This window comes from Crinia signifera, chromosome 6 (assembly GCF_055691185.1).
Source record: "Crinia signifera chromosome 6, ASM5569118v1, whole genome shotgun sequence".
Classification (NCBI taxonomy): domain Eukaryota; kingdom Metazoa; phylum Chordata; class Amphibia; order Anura; family Myobatrachidae; genus Crinia; species Crinia signifera.
The window spans coordinates 154,722,353-154,748,643 of record NC_139222.1 but is presented as its reverse complement, the minus strand read 5'-3'; the positions used below and the strand labels follow the sequence as shown (position 1 = coordinate 154,748,643).

General features: G+C 40.9%; 1 protein-coding gene across 2 annotated transcripts in view; it reads left to right on the top strand.

Annotated features, from left to right (window-relative positions):
- Positions 1-7,180, top strand: part of NCOA6 (nuclear receptor coactivator 6) — a 36,515-nt gene extending 29,335 nt beyond the window's left edge. For both annotated transcript variants that reach the window (XM_083147704.1, XM_083147703.1), the window contains exons 12-15: positions 658-726; positions 863-890; positions 3,315-3,451; positions 5,533-7,180. In XM_083147704.1, the coding sequence (XP_083003830.1) occupies positions 658-726; positions 863-890; positions 3,315-3,451; positions 5,533-5,579 (281 nt within the window). In that variant the 3' untranslated portion in view covers positions 5,580-7,180. The remainder of the gene's footprint in view (positions 1-657; positions 727-862; positions 891-3,314; positions 3,452-5,532) is intronic.
- The last annotated feature ends 19,111 nt before the right edge of the window (positions 7,181-26,291 follow it).

Below are 26,291 nucleotides of genomic sequence, written 5' to 3'. Positions count from 1 at the left end.
CACAGCTATCAACATAAGAGCTGTCCTTTTGGTCTTCCGATTTTATGACCAGGGAGTCCTTCTGTGTATGCACCACAGAAGACAATGGAAAGGATCTGAATGGATAACGCTCAGGAAGAATACGATACAAGGCACTTGGGCTTATATAGGCAACACCATCTACAGATGACTTTAACTACCGAGTCAAAGTTCTGGAACGTGCCACTTATCGGAATTGTGACTAAAACTCTCAAAAAGCCGGTTTTGGCGTTTTAGTTGCAGTATAATTTTAGTAGATCATGTCCATACTGCCAAAGAAAAACTTCCAACAAGAAGAATTGCTGTATTGAATTATAATTAACTAGTTAACGTTGTATCGACATGACAGACTTACAGCACACAAGAGTCATTTGGGCTAATGATGGTTATTTTATATAGATGAGTATTGTTTAAATGTTCCATAAATCATAAAGGTAATAAACTAGTATTTAGTCCACAGACTAATTGTTCTGCAGTCTAAATTTGTCCTGCTATAAATAAGTTTAAGATTCTTCAATTCTTAAGCACTGTGTCTTAGAAAATATAATGTATTTATTGGATCTGCTATGCTCTGTGAGGCTTAGGTTGCCACTGCTTTACATTCAATGCCTTTCTTGTTTTACTTTTTCATTAAAAAAGTCCCTACTCAAAACGCAGCACCTGAGGAAAGTACAGATGGCGAGAAACGCGGGGCTCCAGATAAAATCGGTAAGATTTTTGCAGGGCAGATGCCTTCCCACATCTCCCAGTGGCCAATCTTCCAGCTTTTAGCAAATGGACTACATGTGTTACTGTAAAATCATACCTATAACTGTTCTCTTCCTTTTTTTTTTTTTTTTATCAGATCCAGAGTTACAAGAGAATATAGAAAGGTGAGCAGATCTCAGAGTTATTAGTTTGTATAATTTTTGGTCATTGTTTTTGTTAGCTGTATGTGTCTGGAATGCAATTTAAGGTGCGTGAAACTCAAAATAAATTGAATTGCTGTTTTGGCAATAAGTGCACTCGCCTGGGGATCATTGTCCAGGTTAATACAAATATTGAACAGACAAAATTTCGAAAAGTATTTAACTGTGGCCATACCATATTTGTTTATGTACATTCATGTGTGAAAGTGTTTATTCCTGTAGCTATTTATTTGTATGCATGTTGTAACATTTGTTCTCAGTGTATCTTAGAAAGCACTAAGGGCCTTATTCTGGTTGAGTTGGATGGCTCCAAATGCGGATGGATGGCCGATGGTTAGTGTTTGCGCATGTACGGAGGCGTTTCTGCGCATGTGCGAACGCCTCACATGTACAAACACGGCGTGAGTTCCGTACAGAAAATGATCATACGGAACCATCCGTTCCGGTTGGTGGAGAGGGGCGTGAAGGGCTGTTTAGGCTCATTACCATATAGCAAAAGCTAGCGATACCCCATAAAAGCCTATGGGCTTCTTAACGGGACCCATGCCACACCCCCCCCCCCCACCTGCGTACAAGGCAGCACATCGCTCTGCTGTCCGGACCTGTTAACTCCTCCACCCTGCACTAAAAATCATCTTCTGGGTGCAGGGAGGAGGAGAGCCCGCCCCCCCTGCAGCAGCAGCAGCAAAATTAGCCAGGGAAGGGAGGGAGGGGGGAGCCGCCGGGACCTGCCGCGCATCGTCGGCTCACCGCAAAAGAAAGCTCTTAATTCAAGAGCTGTCTTTTGCCATAATTATCACATATTTTTTTGATCATATGCGATAATTATATTATGTGGCGATGTGCGTCAGAAAGGGGCGCGGATGTTAGAGCATTCCCCCTTGGTCAGTGTCTGCATAACTACACAGCTTACTCCGCTTTGTCAATCCCATGCGATGGTGTTCCGAGAGAGCATCTACGGACGCTGCGCTCAGATCACAAGACACCTCTAGCAGCATGTGCTATTGGAATGGAATTGCAAAATTGCGAATTGAAAGGGTGGAATTGCAAAACCACTTGTGTTCAGTTCTACAATTCCGTCCATTTCTGAATCATGCCACATAAGTGTACTCTGAGAGAGAACACTGAGCGTGCAGAATTAGATATTTACTTCTATATGTAAATGAAGATATGGACATTGCAAGTAAATTTAATTTAAATTCTGCATTTTTATGCATTGTCAAATGGTTATATGAAAGTGGTATGTGTATATGTTTCTCTCATATTATACGTGTGTGGTGTGTATTGCAAAATATTGATATAGTGCAGTAATAAAATATTCTTTGTAGACTTTATATAATTTCCCGGGGGGCAGCTTCTGCTGCCTGTGTCCCCGGGAGCCCTGCTTCTGCCCCACAGTGTCCGGCGCAGGCATGGAGGCTTCCATATCCCTGCCTACCGCCGTCCCCCAGCTCCCTGCGGCGTTTGCCACAGGGGTCAAAATTTGCCATCAGGGGCAGCGGGCCTGCGGCATTAAATACGGCGACAGGGAGGGCTTGCAGCTAATGCTCCAGCCCTACGGAACATGGTGACTGTGCAGCGCATCAACAGGATTCGGTGCACATTGTGATTATTCACATTGAATACTGCCCTAAGGCTCTGTACCAGCAACTGGTCTTGGCTAATTACATTTCCACTTTGTCATTAAGAGGACACTTAACTGGCCTACTATACCAGCACTGGTTCTAAAATATATATATATATATATATATATATATATTCAATCATTTTTTATTTATTTTTTTATTTTTCATTTTTTAACAAAAACACAACTCACAGTGAAAGAACATATTGAGTATAGCTATATTCAAATTATAATTAAAGGCAAAATAAAATATATCAATTATATATGGAGGTTTATATAAAATAAGGATACACAACAAATCCATTGGAAGAACATAATACCCCGTGCACAGGAGTAGAATAATACAAATACCCAAAGGCGCCATTCGGGTTAACTGAATTACAAATAAAAAGGCGTATATTTGCAGAGAGACATGTGTCGCTCTAGGCACACACAACCATACCAACATGGAACATAGAACAACCGCTATATATGGCAATAATACCCAAATATGAGACGATAAGATTATTACTTGTCCACGTAACAAAAGTCCCAAAGTAAACCGACCCAAAGAAACCCCCATCCTGTATAACTTAACCCCAACCTAGGCATACTTGGATCCCTAACCACCCCCTTTCCAAATTAAAACCACCCATATACCTGGTTCCAAACTATTACTGTGTTCACAGCCAACCTTCCAATACTTTTTCACTTTCCTGACTGCTATGTCTGTCACCTTTTGTTCTTTGTACTATTAATAATATAGTTAACATTTTTTTACCTAGTGAACCAACAGAGAGGTCAAGGCCCCCCAGCCGGAGAAATTCTAGAGTGGAGGAATTTCCCATACCTCAGGATATGTTGGAGAGTGGACAACGAAAGCGTTCCTCTCGTCCCAGCTCGGCATCCAGTTCAATTAAAGGTGAAGAAACCGTCTAGATAAATACCATATACTTGAGTGGGGTGTTGCATGTCCAATATATATTATTGTGGTTGTATTTTATCAAGAAGCTTCTTACCTTCTGGGTATCTGCAGGAGTGCTGTGTAATAAGTACCTTGTCTAATCTACACACGAAACAGCCATTTTGTGGCCTGAACCAATATAAATAGGAATACATCCTATCACTCATCTTTGACATTGTACCTCAGTGATGCCACTTGTTGCAAGTAAATTTACATGCTTTAGTCTTGAGCATATTGGTTCAGCCTGCAAAAATCACTGCCTTCACTGTGTGAAAGGGATTTTTTAGTTGTAAATATTTTTTTTTTAAAACCATGGCTGCACTAGTAACCTATTCATAAAGAGATTAAACCAGCATCCAAAACCATTTTATTGGTCTGAGAACCTCACTGGGAGATGGCACTTATTTGAAAGGGCCACAATAAACCCTAACCTGCCTAGACATGTAAAATCTTCAGAGTTTATAATAGAAACCGAGGAACTTCAATACACAATGATCACAGCAGGGATGTAGTAACTCCCAGCACATCTGTAGTATCTTTTCCATGTAGTAGCTCATTTCCCCACATCTCCCAGGTGGTCAGACTAAGCTCCTCCGTTATACTGGAACAGTGTGGCTGTCTATCAGAGTGAAGTTTACTGATTCTGAATAGCTGCCATTCTGAGCTCACTGACAAATGGCCCGATATCACTTAGGCTCCTGTCCAGTACAGTGTGAGATTGAAATACTACATTTGCCTTGTATCTGTTGTGTGTCAGTGGATTGGACTAAGGATAGCACAAGATAGCACAGTAGTTGTAAGTGATACTAAACACTCACCTTCTGGTGTTATGTGATGCAAAATGTACCTTTAATAAATTGACAGGTAAATGTAAAGCAGTCGTTTTTATTTAACTTAAAGTGGTACTATCAATAGTCCTGGGTATTCTCAGCAGAATAGGCCAGCGCGGTGTCACTCTGTGACCCTTAGGGGGCTTAAGGGTATCTTTGAGGGACCCCTGTTAACCATAGGTCCCTCACATAGGAGTCCTGTGTTCACTAAAGGTGACCACATAGGTCTCTGATTGGGCAGGGTGGGTTTTTGGGAATATGGCGCAAGTGTACTTCTTTACATTTAAGTGTCAGTCTCATTTATTATGGTACATTTTGCATCACAACACCAGAAAGGTGAGCACTTAGTATCACTTACAACTACTGCTCTATCCTGTGGGCAACCCAATACTCAGCGGGCCCTTCCAAACCAAGTCATAGATACAAAAATCACCCCCTTGAATAATGCAAGCACTGTTTCAATACTATGTAATGAAAGCACAGATCTGATTGGCTGCTATGGATTATAGCATATGCATTATTTGCACCATATAGCCCAACTTCTTTATGTATTTTAAATATTAGATTTTTTTTTTGCTTACATAATAATAATAATAATAATAATAATAAAACCTAATCCTTTGTAGACAAGTTAATGCCTAGTAATGACCTACAAGTAGCTTGTATTGCATTTTGGGGGTCTGCATATTATATACTGCTATGGAATATTGTGAAAGATACACTAATACCACTTTCACACAGTGGTGGCCTACTAACCCTTTCGAAGCACCGGGTTATTCGGCCTCTCGCTGTCAGACCCCGTTCAGACAGGAGCGTAAATCTCCAGGTCTAAAATTTAGCCCCAGAGATTTTCTCTATTACACGTTTTTTTCGCCTGTGTGAAAGGGTCAGTCCGGATCTTAAACTCTGGATCTCCAACCCTGCTCATTTGAAGGGTCTGAGACCCAGAGTTTAAGATCCGGATTGACCCTTTCACACAGAAAAATGTATTTCATGAAATGTTATTTTCTGTGTGAGAGGGGTATTAGGTATCATTTAGGTATTCGGATGGTTTCTGCTCTGTCTGAAACCAGCTGCCACAGTGAGGTCCAAGCCTTCTAGTAAGGATTGCAGCATTAACCCCATAACTGCCACATGGGCCATCAGTGCACTGTTTCGCTCACGGCTGGCAGTGAGGAGGTTGACCGACCACTGTTTTTTTCCTTGCAGAATCTGGAGCCAGCCCCACTCAACCCAAACGAAGGAAGTCCAAGTAGATATTGTTTTTTCTTTTTGTGTTTTTATTTCTTCTTAAATACGCATCTGCTAACAGATGTATACGTTCGTGAGCTGTGGTATATCTCTATTTTTTTATCAACTGGAGGTGAAAATGCGCTTGTACAGTTCTCATTGTTATTATTTTCCTGCTTCTGTGTGGGGAAACTGTTTTTTTTTTTTTTTTTTTATAAAAGGAATCTAGTTGTTGAACTACCTATCCTCCCTCCCTGCAGCCTGTAAAGCCTTTCTCTTCTGAGGGAGCGCAGAGTAGGTCTGTGATTATACTAAAGACCAGAAAAACCACCCAACCATTACTGCAAATAGCAGATCAGCTTGTCCTACTCCATATTAGTATATGCTCATTGTAACGAAATGTAGCACATCAAAATTCATGTATAGGCAGTGACACCGAGACATTAGGCTTGCAGCCATGAACATGCACAAGTCATTCTAAGGACAGAAGCACAGATTCACAGCTTATTAATGTATCCTTGTATCACACAGAAGCAGTACTGTTTCTCTTCTGATAAAGGAGAGAGATAATGCGGCCTTTATATCCGTTATCTAACGGCAGATTTTTATGTCACGGTGCGATAATCCATAGCACGCTATCAGATACAAGCCATCAGCAGCCTCGTGTGCGTAGACTGATGACCGCTATAATCTGATAGGTGGCTGTGGGTCACAGCACATCAGTCCTACATGCACAGGGTTAGCAAGTCCCATTGTCCATCAAATAAAATAAGTAAAGATCAGTCATCCCCACAAGACTCCTCAAGCTCACAGGGATTAATCAAGTTTGCATGCACTCACAGATGGTGTATACGTCTGATGAGAAATAAATGAAGCACAGTATGAATCTCCCATTTTGTATGTGTATATATAGATTGTATATTAGATAACTGGATCCATTATGCACCTTAATTGAGGGGCAGTCTAAAAGTGGGTCATAAACATAGTTCCTGGTTTCATAGCTCCATCACCAAATAAATCATGTGTATGTTGATAGGTAAATGCTGATGTGAAATACCACAATTCCTGAATACATACATTATGTGTTTCTTGCTCCCATTGCATAAACTCAATGGAACCAGACCCTTTGTGGCCCTAACAAGTTGTGTGATAATTCAGTGTATCACATCCCTGTGAACTTGTGACATCATAGAGGCGTACTACAAATGATGTCACTGGTTCTGTCTGCTGCATTTTCTGCATGGAGGCAATATGTATACTTTTTACAAGATACTTACAAGAGTATAGTTTAGATACTAGAGAATGCACACATCATTATGAAGACAGTCGGTGAAATACTTAATTTATACCATAGGATAAAATAAAAGAATTGGTTGGATCCATCACCCTTCCCCTCTTGGGTTTATGCCAGATTTATTGAGTAACTCAAACACCACCTATTTTATGTTGTCAAAAGTACTGTATTTATATAGCAGAATATAATAAGGTGTCAGCTAAGAAACTGAAATGATGTAAATAATTTTAACAATCATATGGTTAATTTGTTGTAGAATTGGACCAGTGGAAACAATGTTTGTAACAAATATGTGGATGTTTTAAAATTAAATGTTTTTTTCTTACAGAAGCAGATTGACTTTTTTTTTCTTCGAAATAATGCCTAACATGCTTAACCCTTTGAGTGCCGACATCTCTGTGAGAGATGTGCAAAATACCCGCTAAAAATGGTAAAATCTGTGAGATATGCGCAAAAAATGAGCGTTAACATCCCTGTGAGCGATGTGCAAAATATACACAAAAAATGCCAGCGTCTCTCACATTTGTTATATAAATTCAAATAAAAACTGCTGTTTAAAAAAGATTATATTTCCTATTTAAGGTTAACATTAAGGGTCGTTATGATAAATACTAATGTTTGCTTGCCAATTTTCACACCTATTTTGACAAATTCACTTGGCACTCAAAGGGTTAAATAATTACATTCATAAACAGGTATGATATCTTTTATCTATAAAGCTACACAGGTAAGGAACGGGAGTATGCTGTAAGTTCTGATGATGATCAATATGTGCTGACGTGATTATTGGTCCTTTTTTTTTTTGCATTTCTTTTTAAACCTGTTCTGATGCCATAGGTCTGAGTACTTGAGCATTTCTACTGGTATAGAGGGAATGCTCATCATCTGAAAATTCATTACCCAGAACCCTCCCTTTTAAAATGTCAGGATATTCTGCTACAAAAAAAAGTCTAGATAACTTTTGCAAGAGTAAAGCGGCAAATGACATATTTATAGAGCGATTTGTATAAGGTTCCCCAAGATCATGACCAAACATATCTTAGACTCTTCCGGAGGACACATAAGAGCAGTGGCCCTCATGCCTGCCCCAACCCCTTTTTCTAGAGAATCGAGAACACTGGCAGAAGCCAATAAAAGGTACCAAAACCCACTTTTGGAAGGTCACGTTTGTGACCGTTAGCAGCAGAATAATCTGCTTTGCAAGGTTGGGAGTCTAATACAATAAGGGTGCTCCAAATAGAACTTGATATCTGCACACACTCTTCATCAATAATTATACCCAAGTCAGCTTCCCATTTTAAGGAAGGAGTGCATAGTTTTAGAACCGGACACGCCATCTCCGTGTCAGAGCCAGCATTCAAGTCCTGAGTAAAATACCACAACATATAGGTATGATTTGGCAACTGAGCAAGTCGAGGGAGCTATTTTTGTATTTTAATTCTGCAGCGGCATTAGGGACCCCATGTGCTAAGCAAGAAAGCCTGACAAAGTGGAATTCACTCAGCCCACAATCCAACCCAACAAATGAGCAAGCTTAGGTGCCATATAGCAAAGTTAATGTGGGTCAGGGCTAAGCCACCTCAAGATAGTAACAACTGAGGAGACAACTCTACTAATACTAGAAACAACAATCTTAATAGGTATGACTGGGTAGTGCTAAAAATAAATAAACCGTATACTCCTAAGAGGATTATTCATATACCTGTATACTATGGGAAAAAGCAGGAGCAGTCACAAAACAAAGTCCTCAATGCATACTTGTGAAAGAAATTATATGAGCGTCACTGCTTTTGGGGTCATCTGTCTGGTGTGCTAGAAAAGCGAAATATACCTTTTATGTGCGCTTTAAGTAAGAATTTATTTAGTAATAAATAAGAATTAACCCCACTGTTCGTCCATTGGTTGAAAACACCAGAAGAATTTTAGATTTTGATTTATTAGGTTAACAACTATACAAAGTTGCTCTTTGGTCCAGATTGTTACTGTTGTACTTGCATGGCTCATAGGAGCAGATGTACCAACCAGCGTTAAATGCATTTCTGCACTTAACGCTGGTTAACTGGGGGGGATTACGTTTACCCTAATGTATTACTAGCGCACCTAGAACCTACCCCCGCCCCCCCACCCCAGTGATTAGTGGCCGGGGCGATGTATTAACAACTGCCCAGGCGTTAAATCATCCCGGCCACTTCCCCAGCTCAGGGCTAGCGTTGTCCTATTCCCCACTGTAGGAACAATGCTAGCCCTGCTTCTGGCTTGAGCTGCGCTGGAGATCTCTTGGTTTTAGCGAGATCTCGTGCATCCCCAGAAACCAGGCCAGGGGTGGGGTGAGTGCGCGGGGCACCGGGGGAGCCGGCAAGGAGAGCCATTCACGCTGGGCATAACGGTTCTCCTTATCAGCTTGGGGGTGGGGGTAATACATCTGCCTAGAATGTTTTCCCGCTTCTCCACGTTATGCCGGGACTCGTTATTTAAAAAAACGTTCTAGGCAGATCGATACATCTGCCCCATAACAAAGTAATACAAATGTAAAAGCTAGAAGGGGAAAAGCTGGAGTAGGTTAAAAGACAGGTGACTATAAGGAGGTCACTCTAATAAAGTAAAGGGGTAATTCAGAACTGATCACATGGCCTCAAATTCGCACAGCGTTATCGATAAACTGCATGTGTATTGCTTGTAGTACGCATGTGCGAGGCCGTCCTGCAATAAAAAATGGCTACTTTTTTTTTTTCATTGTTGCCCATTTCCAAAGGTGATTGACAGGAAATAGGCAGCTGGTGGTGGTAACCTGATATTTTATTGGGAGTGCCCAGAAAAATGCAGGTGTGCTGGAAAAAAATCACTGAGGGTGACAGGGAAATCGCAGACATGCCCAAGCATTTTAGGGGAATGTGTATTGCCCGTTTTCATCGCAGCCACTACTATGAGTATGCGGTGACTGGAAAAATCATTAGATGGTGAGCGACTTCCGAATGGTTTGACATATTTGCACAGCTGTGAATAGATGTGCAGCCATTCACATCTATTCACACTGTGAGCGCATGAATTCACAAGGTGGGATGTCACTGTAGCGAGGTGGTGTCTCTCAACCAAATTTTTGGCCCTGCGGTCTGAATTACCCCATAAGTTTAAAAAAAAGCGATAGCACAGGCCACAGGGAGAAAGCAGACAGACCTAGGTGAGAAGACTCAGGCTCCAAACTTCTTCAGCAAGTAGGGAAGATGCTAGTGTATCCAGCCAGGCATCTACACCAATGTTCTGAGGACCAAACAGTAGGCTACCACACCTGAAAGCCAGAAGCCACAGTCTGGGACCTCCTGGAGGACAGGAACTGAGATCAAGACATTAGAGACCATGATTCAAAGGGGTTCATTTACTAAAGCTACTTAAAATGAAAAGTGGTGATGTTGCCCATAGCAATCAGATTCTGTTTCATTTCTCAACTGCATTCTAGAAAATGATAGGCAGACTGTGATTAGTTCTTATGGGCAACATTACTCTTTTTTTTTTTTTTTTTTTTTAGAAGCTTTACTAAAGTTACCCCCAAAATGGCAGCCACCATGGATCCCCACACAAAGCGGTAGATAAGTCAATCAGAGAATAGTACAAGCCTGGAGGAGGCTCCCAGACCTGAAGAGCATCACAAACGCGCTGTCTCGGTGTCATCATTGACTCCTCCCTCTCTTTCACCCCCCACATTCGTGCTCTCTCACAGTCTTGCCGCTTTCACCTACGCAACATCTCATGCATCAGACCATTCCTCTCCACTGACGCGACCAAAATTCTCATTCACTCTCTTGTCATCTCCTGCCTTGACTACTGCAACATCCTTCTCTCTGGGCTACCTCTCACCCGCCTCGCACCTCTCCAAACCATTCTTAACGCTGCTGCTAGGCTCATCTTCCTCTCCCACCGCTCTACCTCTGCCTCCCCCCTCTGTCTATCTCTACACTGGCTCCCCATTCCTTTCCGAGTTCTCTTTAAACTCCTCACCACCACCTACAAGGCTCTCTCCTCCTCCACCGCTCCTTACCTCTCTTCACTGATCTCTATCCACACTCCCTCCCGTCCTCTTCGCTCCATCGCTGACCGCCGACTGACCTCTCACCTAATCACCTCCTCCCACTCCCGTGTCCAAGACTTCTCTCGCGCTGCCCCCCTGCACTGGAACAACCTTCCGCCACCCATCAGGCTTTCTGATTCCCTTACCTCCTTCAAGCGCTCCCTCAAAACCCTCTTTTTTCGACTAGCCTATCCCTCCTCCTAACCTCTTTTGATCCTCCTATCCTGCCTCCGTTCCTGCATTATTTCTTCAAATCCATCTGCCCAAGTGATGCCCTTTCTCCCACAGACGTCCATCATCTCCACCTCATTCTATTGGATTACAAAAATCTGCATGGGACTTCAGCGTAGTTCCTAAAAGATCCATTTATAAAAGGAGAAGACGCCAAATAGGGAGAAATACCCCCATCCCTTCACAGGGAATCACATCAACAGGGACTGCAACATCACTCATATTGCTGCTGTCATCCACACCAGCCAACCTCAGATGGTAATATTAACTCTCAGTTCTCATTCCACATTAGTGGAGCTCCGCATATATCAGTCAAGCATCTTGTGCTCATTCTTTTTAATAATTATACATTGTTTTTATTATAATTTTTGTTATTTCATGTTTTTATATGTCTAATTAAATTTGTAATAATTTTGAGATACCGTCTGGTCTTCATAATTATTCAGCCAGCGCTGGCACATTTCCTCTTCTTTACCTTGTTGTTTTTTGGGTCTGACAACCCAGTGCCAGCAGCTGTTGATAGCGCACCACTCACCCCCCATACTGCCTCCGTTCCTACTTATCCTATTGTATTTCGTTCGTCCACCCACCTATTTTTAGTATGTTAACTCTTATGAGTAGGGTCCTCCTGCCTCACGTACTCACCCTACCTCTTTACCTCACCTGTGCTCCTGTCCTGTTCTTCCCTTCCTCTACTTCATCTTCAGTCTCCTCGACAATTTTGTCACCTACTTCAGAACTGATGCTGATTTTAGTTCTACTAGCTATACCCCTATTTATACTGTATTTTTCAACACACCCTGTACGTTACCTTGTAATTTGTTTTTTGTTTGCTATGTACGGCACTGCGGACACTTTGCGGCGCCTTATAAATAAACGTACTACTAGGTACTCTGTAGGCACTGAGCTCAGCACCAAACATCAGCAGTTGAAAAGTATTGTACCCTCCAGCACGAATGAGCCTACTGAGTCACGCATAAGGTGTACAGGAAAAAGTTAACCCTCCATTCTCAGCACCCCATTCTCAGCACCCAGATTCCAGTTTCATATATGGAGAGATTGTGAAAAGAGATTGGGAACATGGCACCTAGAAGCGTGGGTGTGTACTGCTACATCTGAGAGGAATCTTTTTAAAATGACTTATATCCAAATGTAGATGAGCCCCAAAGCAGTTAGTAAGAGCTACTATACTTGGTAAAGTGCTGGGAAATGGTGCTGATGTAAATGTATCTATTTCTCATTCCTTTCCCCCCCCCCAAAAATGTAATAGTGTTATGTGGGCTGGGTGAAATGAGGGAGATTGCTAGAGTAATGAGGGAGATTGCTGCTATTTCATGGAGTCCCCTCCAGAATGCAGGAGGGTAGGCAGCTATGGGTTGACCGCAACACTCTGAAGTTTTAAATGCGCCAATCATTAGCAAGTCATGGTTTTGCCTTATAAAAGGTTGCTGCTTTAAAAAAAAAAATTGGATTGTATTACATCCCAGCAAAGGTATTTTTCCTTTGTTCTCCCATGCCTCCTGAGTGTTGCATGGTGTGCCCTGAATGTCTGCATGGCCTGCGGTGTCCACAGCCATCCTTTGTCCTAGGTTGAACGTCCTGATGACAATAGAAGTGTTTATTATGTCCTAGCTTCATTTATACAGGAATCTTTGTGCAAAAGCATCTGATAAAAAGGAATAATGCCTGTAGATGCGCCTGTACAGTCATAATGGAGACCTCTTATTTCTGCAGCATTGGCATTTCATATTATCTGCAGTATATGCTCTGGGGTCTGTGTTCCTTGGAGATGGGTACTAGCTAACATTACTGCGATTAAGATGATAGAAACATGCATGATCCTCAACATTCCTCTGAATTGATCCACTGCTATGCCTTATAATACAGAACACCTAAGGAGATATTGGTGTGAGTTTATTACTTGCGTATTTGGGGAGAATGTTGGGATAGCTATCCCAACACGGAAGGGAATGTTATCCAACAGTTAACGAGTGACTGATATTTGCTATGCATGCCATTTTGGGAAAAGAAATTAATGGGAAAACACAAGTTACTTTCATTGACTTGCTAATATTTATGTTGGCGTGGACAGGTTTTGAAAACATGAATAAATCAGACTATAAACTGGTATATTTAATGGAAACATTGTATATATCTGACACACCAGCTGCACAGTTAGAATTACAGCCTCTGCCTCTATTTGCACACCTAAATCAAGTGTAAATATCCTATAATCGTAACCGCAAACCATACCTGATAAACCTTGTTGTGTCCCAGAGATATTTTACTTACCAAAAACTGAAGCTTGATGTCCTGCCAGTTCTATTATTCCAGCCTGATCAGTGTCCAGACAACTTTGAGACTTATTAGAAATGTATGTTCTGTATTGTGTGCGTTAACATAGTAAACGTGGCTATGCATGCACCTACTAATGGGGTAAGTTATGTGCTAAGCCCAGTGCATGGAGGCAGGGTATAATGTATCAGCTCTATCACTTACACATTGTGCTAAATACACAATGCACCTAAAGAACCGTTCATCATTTCTGCACTTGGGTGTAAGTATAGGTAATAATGTGGTGTTGAAGGACTAATGTTTTGTTCCTACAGTACATTTTGTTGCTGTACCCTGTGTGCCTCAGCAGAATATTGCATTTGGGAAGTATTCTTGCGTGCTTAGAAGTAGTTAATGGAATGGGAAGAAAATCCCAGTGGTTTGGATACCAAAGCTCAGAATCCCAACTATTCCAAGTGAGTATTTTAACCCTGGCTCCAACGCACTCCTCCCATACCCTAACCTCTGCACTTATCGTGATATTATATAGTGTGGCAGAGACGGCATCTCCCCACGTGAGTGTAATGAGGAGGAAGCAGTAGCATCCGCAGGGTTGTGTAATCAGCAGCACCAGTGCTCTCCTTATATAAGTGTTTCCAGGGCAAAGGGTAAATGCTCTTGATGGTGGATAAGCTGCCCAAGTGATAGGCCACAGTAGGGGCCAATGGAGCATTTGAAAGAGTCTATACTATGCTGTGATTACCTGTATGCTGTAACTCCACTTGCCTGTATAATTGACCTGGTATGCTGTGACCTGCTAACCAAAATAAAGAACAAAGACTTCATTTGACTCCAGTATATGTGATCCTCTTCACAATATATATATAATTTCTGTACAGTCCGTTTCCTTTAAGGATTGTCAAATATACATTAGAACTGTCTGCAGTAATACTTTGGGCGTACACCACATAATCGGCTATTCTGTGGGAAGAACTGTGTCCATATGCTGGATATTAATCTCTTAATCACTGGAGAACATTGGCCTTGACAGATTGCTCAGCACACAGCGTTGACATATTGCTGTGTGTTGAGTGATCTTGCATCGCTCTGCTGCATCTCTCCGTGTTGATAAATCGATATAGGCTATGAATCAATGAAATAATTTTGACTAAAAATTCACCATTAAAAACCATACATATAAATAACACAATATGACTGATTGGACCCAGTTTGCTTAATCACCATACAGAAATCATATAACCTGCATTGATCCACTGATGTTATGATGGGCGGAGTCCTCATTAGCCGCTTTATGGTATCCTGGTAGTTGTGTACTTGGTCTCAAACCGAAGGCAAAAGATGGAATTAGCCAGCTCGGGAGTCATCACTACTGCAAGTGATCAGGTGTCCATAGATGAAACAGGCAAGGGACTTCCATTGAAATAAAAACAATGATCAGACGATTGACAATTGAGCAGGTGGTGGAAGCAATGTCGAATGTGGAGGAATAAGGATTTTTTTCTCCAAGACTGGGTCCAAATAGCAGCAATCACCACCTGCTCAATCGTCTGATCCTTGTTTTTATTTCAATGGAAGTCCCTTGCCATATTGTGTTATTTATATGTACTGTATGGTTTTTAATGGTGAATTTTTATTAAAAATTATTTCATTGATTCATAGCCTATATCGATTTATCAGCGCTGCTTTTTTCCATTTTTCTGTTTTCTATCCATATCGGGAGCTGACTACTCCCACAGCAGCTGCTTTGGGGCAACATCACATAGTAAGCGCTCTATATATACTAACCATTGGTTAGATTCTGTTCTTTTTTTTTTGCATCTCCCCGTGTGTAGGCTTCTTAAGTCTCTGCATCTATATAAGGACCTTTCCTGCTCTGTATACTGATTGTCAATATACAAGAGTCCTATCGAACAATCAGCAGTCACCGCGTGTATCCACATCTCATTGTGACAGAGACACGTTTGTTAAAAAAAAAAAACACTCCGTGTCGTATTAAGGCTAGATGTATGAGGACACATCTGTAGACCAGTAACACCAGTAGATCTTAGTAAGGAGACAGTCTGCTTCTATCGATGTGTATAGGTCACAAGTATACAGTTCTTAAGCTGTGCCATAGTGACTGCCTAGCTGAAAATGTGCGTGATCTAATGTAACAATAGGGAACTATAAGCGCTGTGCTTACAGCTCCTAATGGTCCATACCTCAGTAGGCTGTGCACCCTGTATCAGCCATTGCGTATGTTGTCCTACTGCAACACTAAAGCATCATATCAGCACATATAGTAGTTCCTAGAGGGCCACAGAGGAAGCAGCAGCTCAGAGAAACCTACAGTGACTTAGATGGCTAAGACTAATTTAAAAATAAATGGATTGATTTGCAAGTACTTTTTCTTAGTCCGATATAATCATCTTGTATCACGTCCATTACTGCCTAAAGCCATCTTACACTGTGACACAGTTATTTGATCGGCCTACAGCTACAGCTATGAAATGGATGGGGTGCAATATACACATTTTCACAGCTGTATGAACATGGGCACTGGCCAGAACAGAAGTGTTGTGGAACTACAAGCTCCAGCATGCTCTGCCAGATGGTGGATAGCTGGCAGAGACATGGGGCCTGATTCAGACCTGTTCGCTAGGCTGAGTATGTTCACAGCCTAGCAAACCGGTAAACGGCTGCACGTCTGGCCCCTCCGCCACACAGATCCCTACCGTGCGAGTGGATGTGTGCGCTTACACACCCATGCACATGCTGCTTCACCCTTCGCAGATACAAACAGTCTAAATTGCCTTTTATCCTGGCCAGAGATGGCCGAATACAGGATGCATGGTGACGTCATGTGTCAGCCACCCACCCCAAGCAGGCATCTTCTTGCCTACGTTCGCAAGTGAATGTCCAGCATTTCTATTTGTGCGGCCACAAAGTGCTGTGCGTTCCCCTGATACCACCCCCCGCCCTCCCATACTGAAGCGAACTATGAAACTCACCAAAGGCGTTCACTCATGGAGTTTGCACATGCTCAGACCCTCACCACGGGCCAAGGAGCCTAATTCGGCCCACTACGAGTAGGTCTGACCAACCCCCATAGATAGTCTGGTCCAATGGTTCTCAAACTCTGTTCACATTTTCTAGGTCACCCTACAGGTGCACTCATTACTGATTGACACATTAAGAGATCGACAGGTGGAGCTAATTATCTCCCTTGATTCTGTGAGGAGATCTGCAAAACGTGCACAGTGTGGGGTCCCATTGAAGTGCATACATACACATACACAATCGGGTCATCACATATGATGGACACAGGATATCTAAAGTGACCCATGTACTTGGTAAAATAAACAGACGATACAATGCATTAAGTAGTTTTTAATTCTTTGCATTTTGAACTTTATATGTTTTTTTTTTTTTAAAGTATTGACATTACAATTTAACAGAGTCATCTCAAAATGAAAGTTAAAGTACAAATAAAAAATATTAAATTGCATACAGTCATACAAGGATTAATGATCTATACAACATAATTATATTCTTATATCCACTAGTGATTACGCATTCTGACACACACCCCAATAGCTTACATTATATTCACTCTATACCCTCTAACGGGGGACAAAAGAATAGTTAAGACCCTTTTGATGCCAGAGAACCTGCTTGCAGTGAAAGGGTTATAATATCTTAAACATTAACACAAGCACCGCTCCAGTATAGAGTAGTAACTACACAGGCATGAAGACAGACTACTACACAGCAATTGCCACACATTGCACAGACCTGCTAGTGTGAGAAACATGTATTTCCCATTATAACAGGGCCTGCCAAAACCCCTTTTTTGTCCATACTCCAAAGATGTTTTGTTGTAAGGCATACAATGGGTTAAAAGGCTTCACTTCCTGACATGTAGGAGTGAGTTTTATATTTCTCTATTAATTGCACTATGCTTCTTATCGCCATAACATTGAGTACATACATACATACACACACTTAGGGCAGAGAGAGAGAAGTGAGTGACAGACTAAATGGCTGTGTGTGTGTGTGTGTGTGGTCTGTTATGATCGAACATAAATGGCTGTAAGGGGATAAAACATGTAAAATTAAAGTGTTACATTAATTTTAAACATTTTTTATAAACTAAAGCTGCTTCAGAACTCAGAATGCTCCTTAAAAGTTAAATCTTGTTGCCTCATCTGGGACCATCTATATTGTATGCACCTACCAACCAATAGGAGGCTACAAGAAGGGAAATCATAGCAGCTGCCTATTGGTCTGTGGGTGTTAATATCCAATACAGCAGAGATATTAGTCTGGCTAACCTATGCATTTTATGCAGATCCCATGCCCCTGTTGAGATGGAAGCAGTTTAGTTAAATTGTTTAAGTGGAAGTAGTTTCCATACTGTTCTATTAAACGGAGGCAGGTGAATTGTACAGATTCTGTGGCTTACTGACTTTTAGCCTACATGTCACTTGATTTTAATCAACCATAGAACCTGGGTATTTCATGAGTGTCCCGATTTAAATGGATATTATGGTAAGGCAGTGTCTATAAATCAACTTTTGCTTAGCCAAATACTTAAAAAGATCTGCACATTTGGGACATGGATACTGTCTTTAAAGCAGTAACTAGAACATGATTTCCATTGTCTAGCCCCAGAAACCATGTAGAAAAGCAAAAATTTGCGATGCAAGGTTTCCCGCTGGGAGCGGGACGGTGGCATGTTGGGGAGGAGGCAGTGATTTGAGCAGATGCGGCGTCCTCCTTATAGTGTGAACGATACCCAGGTCGATCGATCTGGGTCACCCGTTCACACTGCACAGCAACACGGGTCAGAATGCATGGTTGCTGGACCTGGGTATTTTAAGAAGGCCCTTTCACACCACACTTTTGACTCGGGCTATTTATCTTGGTTTCATTTTGGTTGTACTGTATATCCAACCTCTCTCTCTCTCTGCCTTTGCTGGTTTTTGCCCTGCATAGGGATAACAGTGTATTATATCTATGTAAATAACTGCTCACATCTACAAAAGGACACACACAATCCACTCTCCAAAGAACACCACACGTTCAACCAGTCTAAGTAAAGATGGCTTCAGAATCTGTGACTTAAAATCCATGCAAAAACATGACCAAAAGGCACATGCATCTTATATACTGCAAATATGTATTACTTCCACTACTATATACAGTGTATTACTTTTTATATTGCTGCAATTCATTTCACCACACAAAACTGCTATCATTCCGACTCAAAGGTTTTTTTTTATTTTTTCAATTAGTATCTAGTATTTAGCACACAAACACTGGTAGCATACGTGTTATCAAAACTAGCACCCAAAATACAAAACCAGATTCACGCTTAAGAATTATATTCCTTTTATATCTGGTGCACATTTTAAAAACTGATAAATAACATTTCTTACATGTACACATGTAACAGCACCATAAAGCTGAGAGCCTGTAGAGTCTGCACTAATGTCACATATACAGTTTTAACAATATATATATATATTTAAAAAGTCACTTGCATGTTACCTCTAACATTTAGATGATTTAAGTCTAATCCTGTCCTTATTGACATGTAAAATGGTTTTATGTTGCAAATGGGATGTCAGCCATTTTGTGCAGTGACACTTTCACAGGACTACAGGAAGTATATGGGATACACATTCTGAAAACAGTAGCGTAAACTTCAATCTTGTATCTAGCAGATCATTTTTTTCTTAATAGATTTTAGTGTATCCATTGCTTGAACACATTGGAAGTAGCCATTTTGTGGGCTGAACAAGTTTCATAAGAATACAAATTATTGAAGTCAGTGTCATTTCTGAATTAACTAACAATCGCTAAAGCCTTGCCTGCCAGCCACTGACATGGTGGTAAGCAGGTTTCCAAATTACTTATGAAGTTAGTTGTCTCTCTTTCCTCATAGCAACAAGCTGTTTGATTAATGGAACCTACTGCTGCTGTTACACTAAAATGAAGCCCGGAGAGGTCATAGGCTGAAGTTACAGGGCACCTACACCCAACCATGTGCCCATTCTTAAGGGGCCTACACATGGGAAGATTAGCGTTTTGAGCAATGCTACATCGCTCAGCACACAGCGATGTGCTGCTGAGCGATCTGTCTGGGCCAGTGTTCTTCATTATAACACAGGCCCTAATACCGGCGATTGTAGATTTAGCCAGCATGCTAAATATTTAATCGCTGGGGTGATAGCAACACGAGGGACCAAGCAATGCTATTCACTATGCACCTACACACTGAGCAATGTGGGGGCATTTTCTAAGTGATCTAGTGAGATCGCTTAGAAAATGCCCAAGAATCGCTTCACTAGTGTAGGGCCCCATTACCCTCACTAATGTGAAGATAACAAAAACACCACTAAAAACATGCAAGGGGGGAGGAATATGGCACATGGCTTTCAGCAAAAAAAAGAAAAAAAAAGATTTTACCAAATGTATTTTCAGTATAGGTTAGCAGAAATCTAATATCACTGTGTATGTGTGGGTTTTATTATCCATGTTGTGGTGTATGGAGCATTGTATTATAATTTGTGGGCATGGTTGTTTCAGAAAATGTAAAATAGTCTACAATACAACAGGGTCAAGACAATGCAGAAAAATAAACGTCCTCTTACAATAATGGTGCATGCCATGTGTGGTAAGGGTGATGCGGACAATGTGCCAGAAGTGGAATCCCGATGGAAAGTACTAGGATTAAGCACTTAAGCTGTGTACACACGGGGGAGATAGGTGCTGTAATCGCTGGGAATATGGTCGCAGGCGACCATATTGCCAGTGATTGGGAGTGTGCCTCGGCGATAAATCGCCGGGTGCGCGCTCCCGTTTTCTGCCCCATTGTAATCGCTGGTCGCAGGAGCTTGCTCCTGCGACCAGCTAATTACCTCTGCGGCACCCCCAGCAGAGGTTCGTTTTCAACAGCGACCATCTCTGGTCGCTTGTTGAAAAAGAGACACTGAGCAATATATTGCTCAGCAATATATTGCAAGCAATATATCTCCCCCCGTGTGTACGCACCATAAGGGGAGGTTAGGATAAATATACTTACCTAGGTGCCACTGTTTAAATACCATCTCATGGTAAGGTGCGCAAATGCTGTACTCGCAATTAGTTAATTATGATCTTTAGGATTTTAGGAGTGCAAACGCTTAGGACGGATAACTGATTTACAATGATTTTTAGCAATCTACACAGTGCTGGTAGGAAGGAGGTTACTACAAGCCAAGAGCACTGTGTATACATCACAGATATGTGAAGATAATTGAGCAATATCTGTGTTGCTAGAGAATTATGGGAATGATCTACTGCCACTAATTTACTGATTTTGTTAACTACAATGAGAACCCACAATCCAGTTTTCTATGACAGGACTAAGGGTCCACTATAGTCCATTCAAAAAATGAATGTTATATGTAATAAAAATCACTTTCCACACATGTAATCTAGGTTGCTAGTATGTTCTAAATGATGCTGAAATACTTGGCATTGTACGGTATAACTCAATTTGAATGAGAATAACAGAACAAGGATCTATCTAGACTGCCATCTGGTTGGTTGGCAATATGATTAGTACTCCTACTGAATACAAACTTATTTAACCATTTACACCCCATTCCATCATACTCCCACATCCATTTTTAAGAACACGTTTTATTGTTAATTTTAACACTAACAGGATAACCTCATAGAAAATATTTAAATTTTAAAAGTTATTTTTAAAACCGCATTACATGGTTTATCAGAACTGAATTCACCTAATGCTAAACAAGAATCCTATTTCATTTATATTCTAAAAATGTTTCATCTTTTCCCCAAATACAGTATGATTTCAAGTTTGTTCATCTTAATTGAAATTAGCAATTGGGTTTGAATTTTCCTTGTGAGATTTCCTACAGAAAGCAAAAGCAGTATTACTGTAGAAAATCAGGCCATTCACATGACATGAAGCTGGAGTAAGCTCCTGCCAAACCAGCTGAGAACCACTGACCTAATGCCTATTAACGTTACAATTCTTTCATTGTCAAAAATATCAGACTTTTAATGTTATCGTTTAGTGTCTTTGTTCTCACCAAACAATTGTGATAATCACCAGTATTTAAAATGAACATTTGAAAACTAGAGTGATACAAGGATATTACAAGTCAATACAATATGTTAATGCAGTGTCATTTTTAGATTATAACAATATTTTGTGGTGACTTGTAATATTCTTCTAAAAAGTTACAATGTAAAGTAGGTTATACAACAGATTTGTTTTAAAAAGAAGAGTTACTAATAAGAATGTGTGCTTAAAGACCCCTCAACCTTTAGGGCTCCAGATTAGGAAAGAGCCATAACCCTTTTAGTTCTGAGCACTCAAACAGGGCGTCATTTTGAGTCACTCAGACTTTATGCTGCTGCCAATGATCTTTAAACTTATTCACCAACTTCCTGCCGAGCAAATGCTTGGCACACCTGCATTTGTTTCACCACCCCTTTACCGCCTAGTGACACCCACTGAAATTCACTCTCCCTGCATCCAAGTTCGTTCTGCGTCAACTATTGGTAATCAATGAGACGCATGCGCAATCTTAGTCTATGAGGTTGAAACATCCTTTTTGTACTTAATACTGGTAGTGGCTGTGGAATTTCTAAGCTGCCTCCTCCACACTCATTCGAGGGGCTGGGCTGTATTGGTGACAGTGTGGGGTTGTGGAGGGGGACTTTAGAGTCAGCAGGTTGAAGTTTTTGCCTATGTTGTCGAGAAGCCCCTTGGTAGAAGGTATGTACTCCCAGAAATTTGCTGCTACCAATCCCTGTGCAGCTCTTGGAGACAAGCTGCTTGTATTAGCAAGACACAGACAGGAGCTATGTTCCTCTTGTAATCTTATTACTTTCTATATTATTGCATGATGGGTATTAGATTATACATTGGCACCAGGACTTTGTGTGTGTGTGGCATATATGTTGGGATTTAGTATGAAATCCCAGCGGTCGGGATCTCGGCATTCAAAATCCTGACGCCGGAATCCCGACCGCCAAAATCCCGACAAGGGGGGGGGACGTGGATGGCCCCCCCTTGCAGGCTCGCTGCGCTCGCCACGCAGTGGGCCCGGTGCCTCGCTATGCTCAGCACACTAATTTATTCTCCCTCCAGGGGTGTCGTGGACACCCACGGAGGGAGAAAGTGTCGGGATTTCAGCGGTTGGGATTCTGAACGCCGGGATCCCGACCGCCGGGATTTTAACTGCATCCCATATGTTGTTCCTGACCAATGTCCCTAATAAAAATAGTGTTTTTAAATCAAAAGAAATACAAAATAGTTTTGTAATACGCCTGGAAATATTCATCACATAGTAATTAAGGTTGAAAAAAAGGAGTTCAACCTATTTGACTATATATCACATTTCTATATTAAGAGATGATAAAATATTTAGATTATAAATGCTAAAGACTAATATTTTACTTTAAAACTTTTAATACAATATTAAGGAACAGGCCTTAATATATTAATTTAAATTTGATCATAATACAGCATTTAGGCCAGCTTTCAACTGGCGCCATGTTCGCGATTTCTTCACTTACACATTTATTGTTAACCATAAGTAGCATCTTTAGCTTCCACAATGTTTTGCCAGTGGTAAACTCTAGGATAGAGCAAGATACACTCTCAAATCAGAATGCTGGAAACACAAGTAACAGCAGTAGTGGGTCACTTCATAAACATGTGACCGCTAATCTGGTTTATGCACACCCAATATTTGGAAAAATTAGCTCCTATGATTTTATTGAGTCTCATAAAACCAAAAGCTTTTTTTTTCCCCTTTGTATTACACTCAGAAGTACAGTAATCAAATAACTGCAGATATTTTCCATGACAGACATTCTAGATTGTTTTGGGTTTGATTATTTTAACTAGCCAATCAAATAATATTATTTATAAAAGCATACAGAAAATGTAGGTGGTGTTTTGCTCATACAACAAAATGGAGGGAGTAAAACCAAAAGACTGAGTAAATGGCTTTTTTTATTGTCAGGGGTTGTTTGCAGTACATCTGTCACTTAAAAAAATGTTGGTGAAGTTCAGCAACTTAAATATTACTTTAAAATGGACTTATGATCTACATATACGCACACAGTAGAGACAGCCATTTTAAGTGCTGAACCAGCATACAAATTTTTTCCCTAGTGATCCCTGACACATGTAACAATGAGCGGACTACTTTCTATGATGGCTATGGTTCAAAATGTCTGCCATCACTGAAAATAGTGGATAAGTACATTAGACATACACATCCAAATAGTTTCATCACTAGCTGTTATGTCCCTGAGTCCACACAGAAATTGACAGTTCCTCAAATTTGCACGCAATTCTTTTAAAAAATAGTTCAAACAGCATACTTTAAAATTAATTTTAAAAAAATTGAAGCAAGACATGTATCTGGTAGGTATCAGGCATCTCCGCACCTAGACAAAACGGATTACACCAATCGTGCAATGTTCCATTTGTGAAAACACTGTCACCAAATACTCACACATGCTTTTAATAGTGTTCTAAAATATTTACACTCTTTTAAAGAAAGTTACTATAGTAAGCACCATTTAAATGTTTATATACACTGTTGAATTAAAAATAAGAGGTTGGTTACTACAAAGATAAATTGTTGTTCAGCCATAAATATTCCATAACTTCACCCAGTCTCTAAAATATTATGGTTTAATAGTTTAACTGAATGTACATATTTGAATATTCTAAGAAAGTTGCAGATATTAAGGGGGATATTCAATGCTCCGCCGCTGTTTCCGACGGGGGAAATAGTGGCGGGTCCCTATTCAATGCGGTCTTTACCAACAGCGTTGAAGAGGGATCACGGCAAAATGAGACCGATTTCAGAAGGATTGTCGCAATCCGGGCCGCAGATCGACAATCCACGTCCATTTACGCGGATACGCCCGCTTTTTGCTGATCAGCAGGCAGGACATTGAATCCCGCCTGCCGATTTGCTGTCAGGCAGAACTTAAACAGGCCTGGATCACGCTGTCGGGAGGGATTGAATACCCATGTCTGCAATTGTTTGCTTATGTTGCCAAGTTAGATGAAAGGCCCAGCAGGGTCTGACCCAGTCCTTATAGGTAGTCAGATCACTGGACATGAGGCTGAAACAAAATATAGGTGCTGTTCGTCACCAAAATGAAAATGAGCTCAAACTCATTCAACCAATAAAAAGTTAGATCAATATGAAGTTAGCCAATGAAAGGATATTCAGGATTGTGATCGATATCTGATTATACGTAGTACATGAGGGACTTGCAATGCTCCAGCTCTTTCTATCCAAGTAAGGCTGCTGTAAAAAGACTTGCAGCCACAATTTATAAAGTGCCGGAGGTTTTTGTAAGCCATCCCTTCTCAGTGGATTGGAGCTGAAAACTCAAAGTGGCACGAACATTTAATGTAAACACTAGCATGCTTTGTCCTGAATGTTATTGCTGCTTTAAGTGATCAGCTCCAAACTGAAGAGAGGAAGCAACTTTTTCTTATAAATATAGTCCTTAGGGGTATATCTGCTAATTGGTGGGTTGTCAAAGCCACTAGAGCAATATTTTTAAAGCAACAACAGGAATCGGGATGCGGTCATTAGGTCGACATGGAAAAAGGTCGTCCGGTCGACAGGTCATTAGTTCGCCAGTGTCTAGGTCGACAGTCAAAAGGGCAACATGGGGTTTTTCACTGTTTTTTTGAGCCGACAGGCGGTATTTCATGCCCTACCATCCACGGTCCTCAAGACACACCAACAGTGCAGGTTTTAGTGATATCCAGGCTTCAGCACAGATGGTTTAATCAGAATCCCTCAGATACTAATTAAGTCACCTGTGCTTAAGCAGGTGCCTTGAGGACCGTGGTTGGGAATGCCTGCACTAGGGCGTAGTGGGAGAATAAAATAGTGTGCCGAGCTTAGCGAGTGATGCACTTTAAACTGTGTCCATGTCGACTGTGTTGACATTCATGTAAAAAAAAAAAACCTTTTGCCATGTCGACCATCATGCTGTAGACCAAATGATCCCAACCCCAGGAATCAAGGCTTGTTTAGCATAGATTCCTTTTAACATTATTAGTCCTAGCTGATGAGGATTGCTAGCTTTGACAAACCACCCTTTAGTAAATATGGGGTCTATTTACCAAGCCTTGGAAAAAGATAAAGTACCAGCCATTAAGCTCCTAACTGCCATGCTTCAGGATGTGTTTGAAAAATGACAAGAGCTGGTTGGTTCTATCACTCTCTCCAAGGCTCCGTAAATAGAAGCCATAGGGTCCATTTATGGATGGTTTTGAAACAACGTTTATAAGCTGCTATGACAAACTACTTTATAAATCTACCCCTTCGGAAGACATGTATCAGAGGTGAAGTGGAGGATTTTCTATCATTTATCTAGTATATTCGATAAAATGATAGTTGAAACCTGATTGGTTGCTATGGGCAATTGCTCCACCTGTCCTATTTAGGAGGCTTGATACATTGCCAGCTTATTTTGTATCTTAATTTATTATGGACCGGCACTCCATGAGAAAAACTTGTGATTCCCTTGTGTACCTTCCGGTATCCTTAACACGATGGCAATAAGCGGCAGCACTCTGCATACAAGAACAAAAGGAGACGGTCTCTTAGGTCAGCGTTTAAATGCTTTACCATTGGTGAAAATGGTAGCATTGAAAAGCTAAGACCTAAGATACCATCTCCTTCTGTTCTTGTATGCCGAGTACCATCTCCTTCTGTTCTTGTATGCCGAGTACCGCCAATTATATACTATACTTAAACATTATATTTTTACTTGTTTTAGGTTGTAATCAGTATTTAA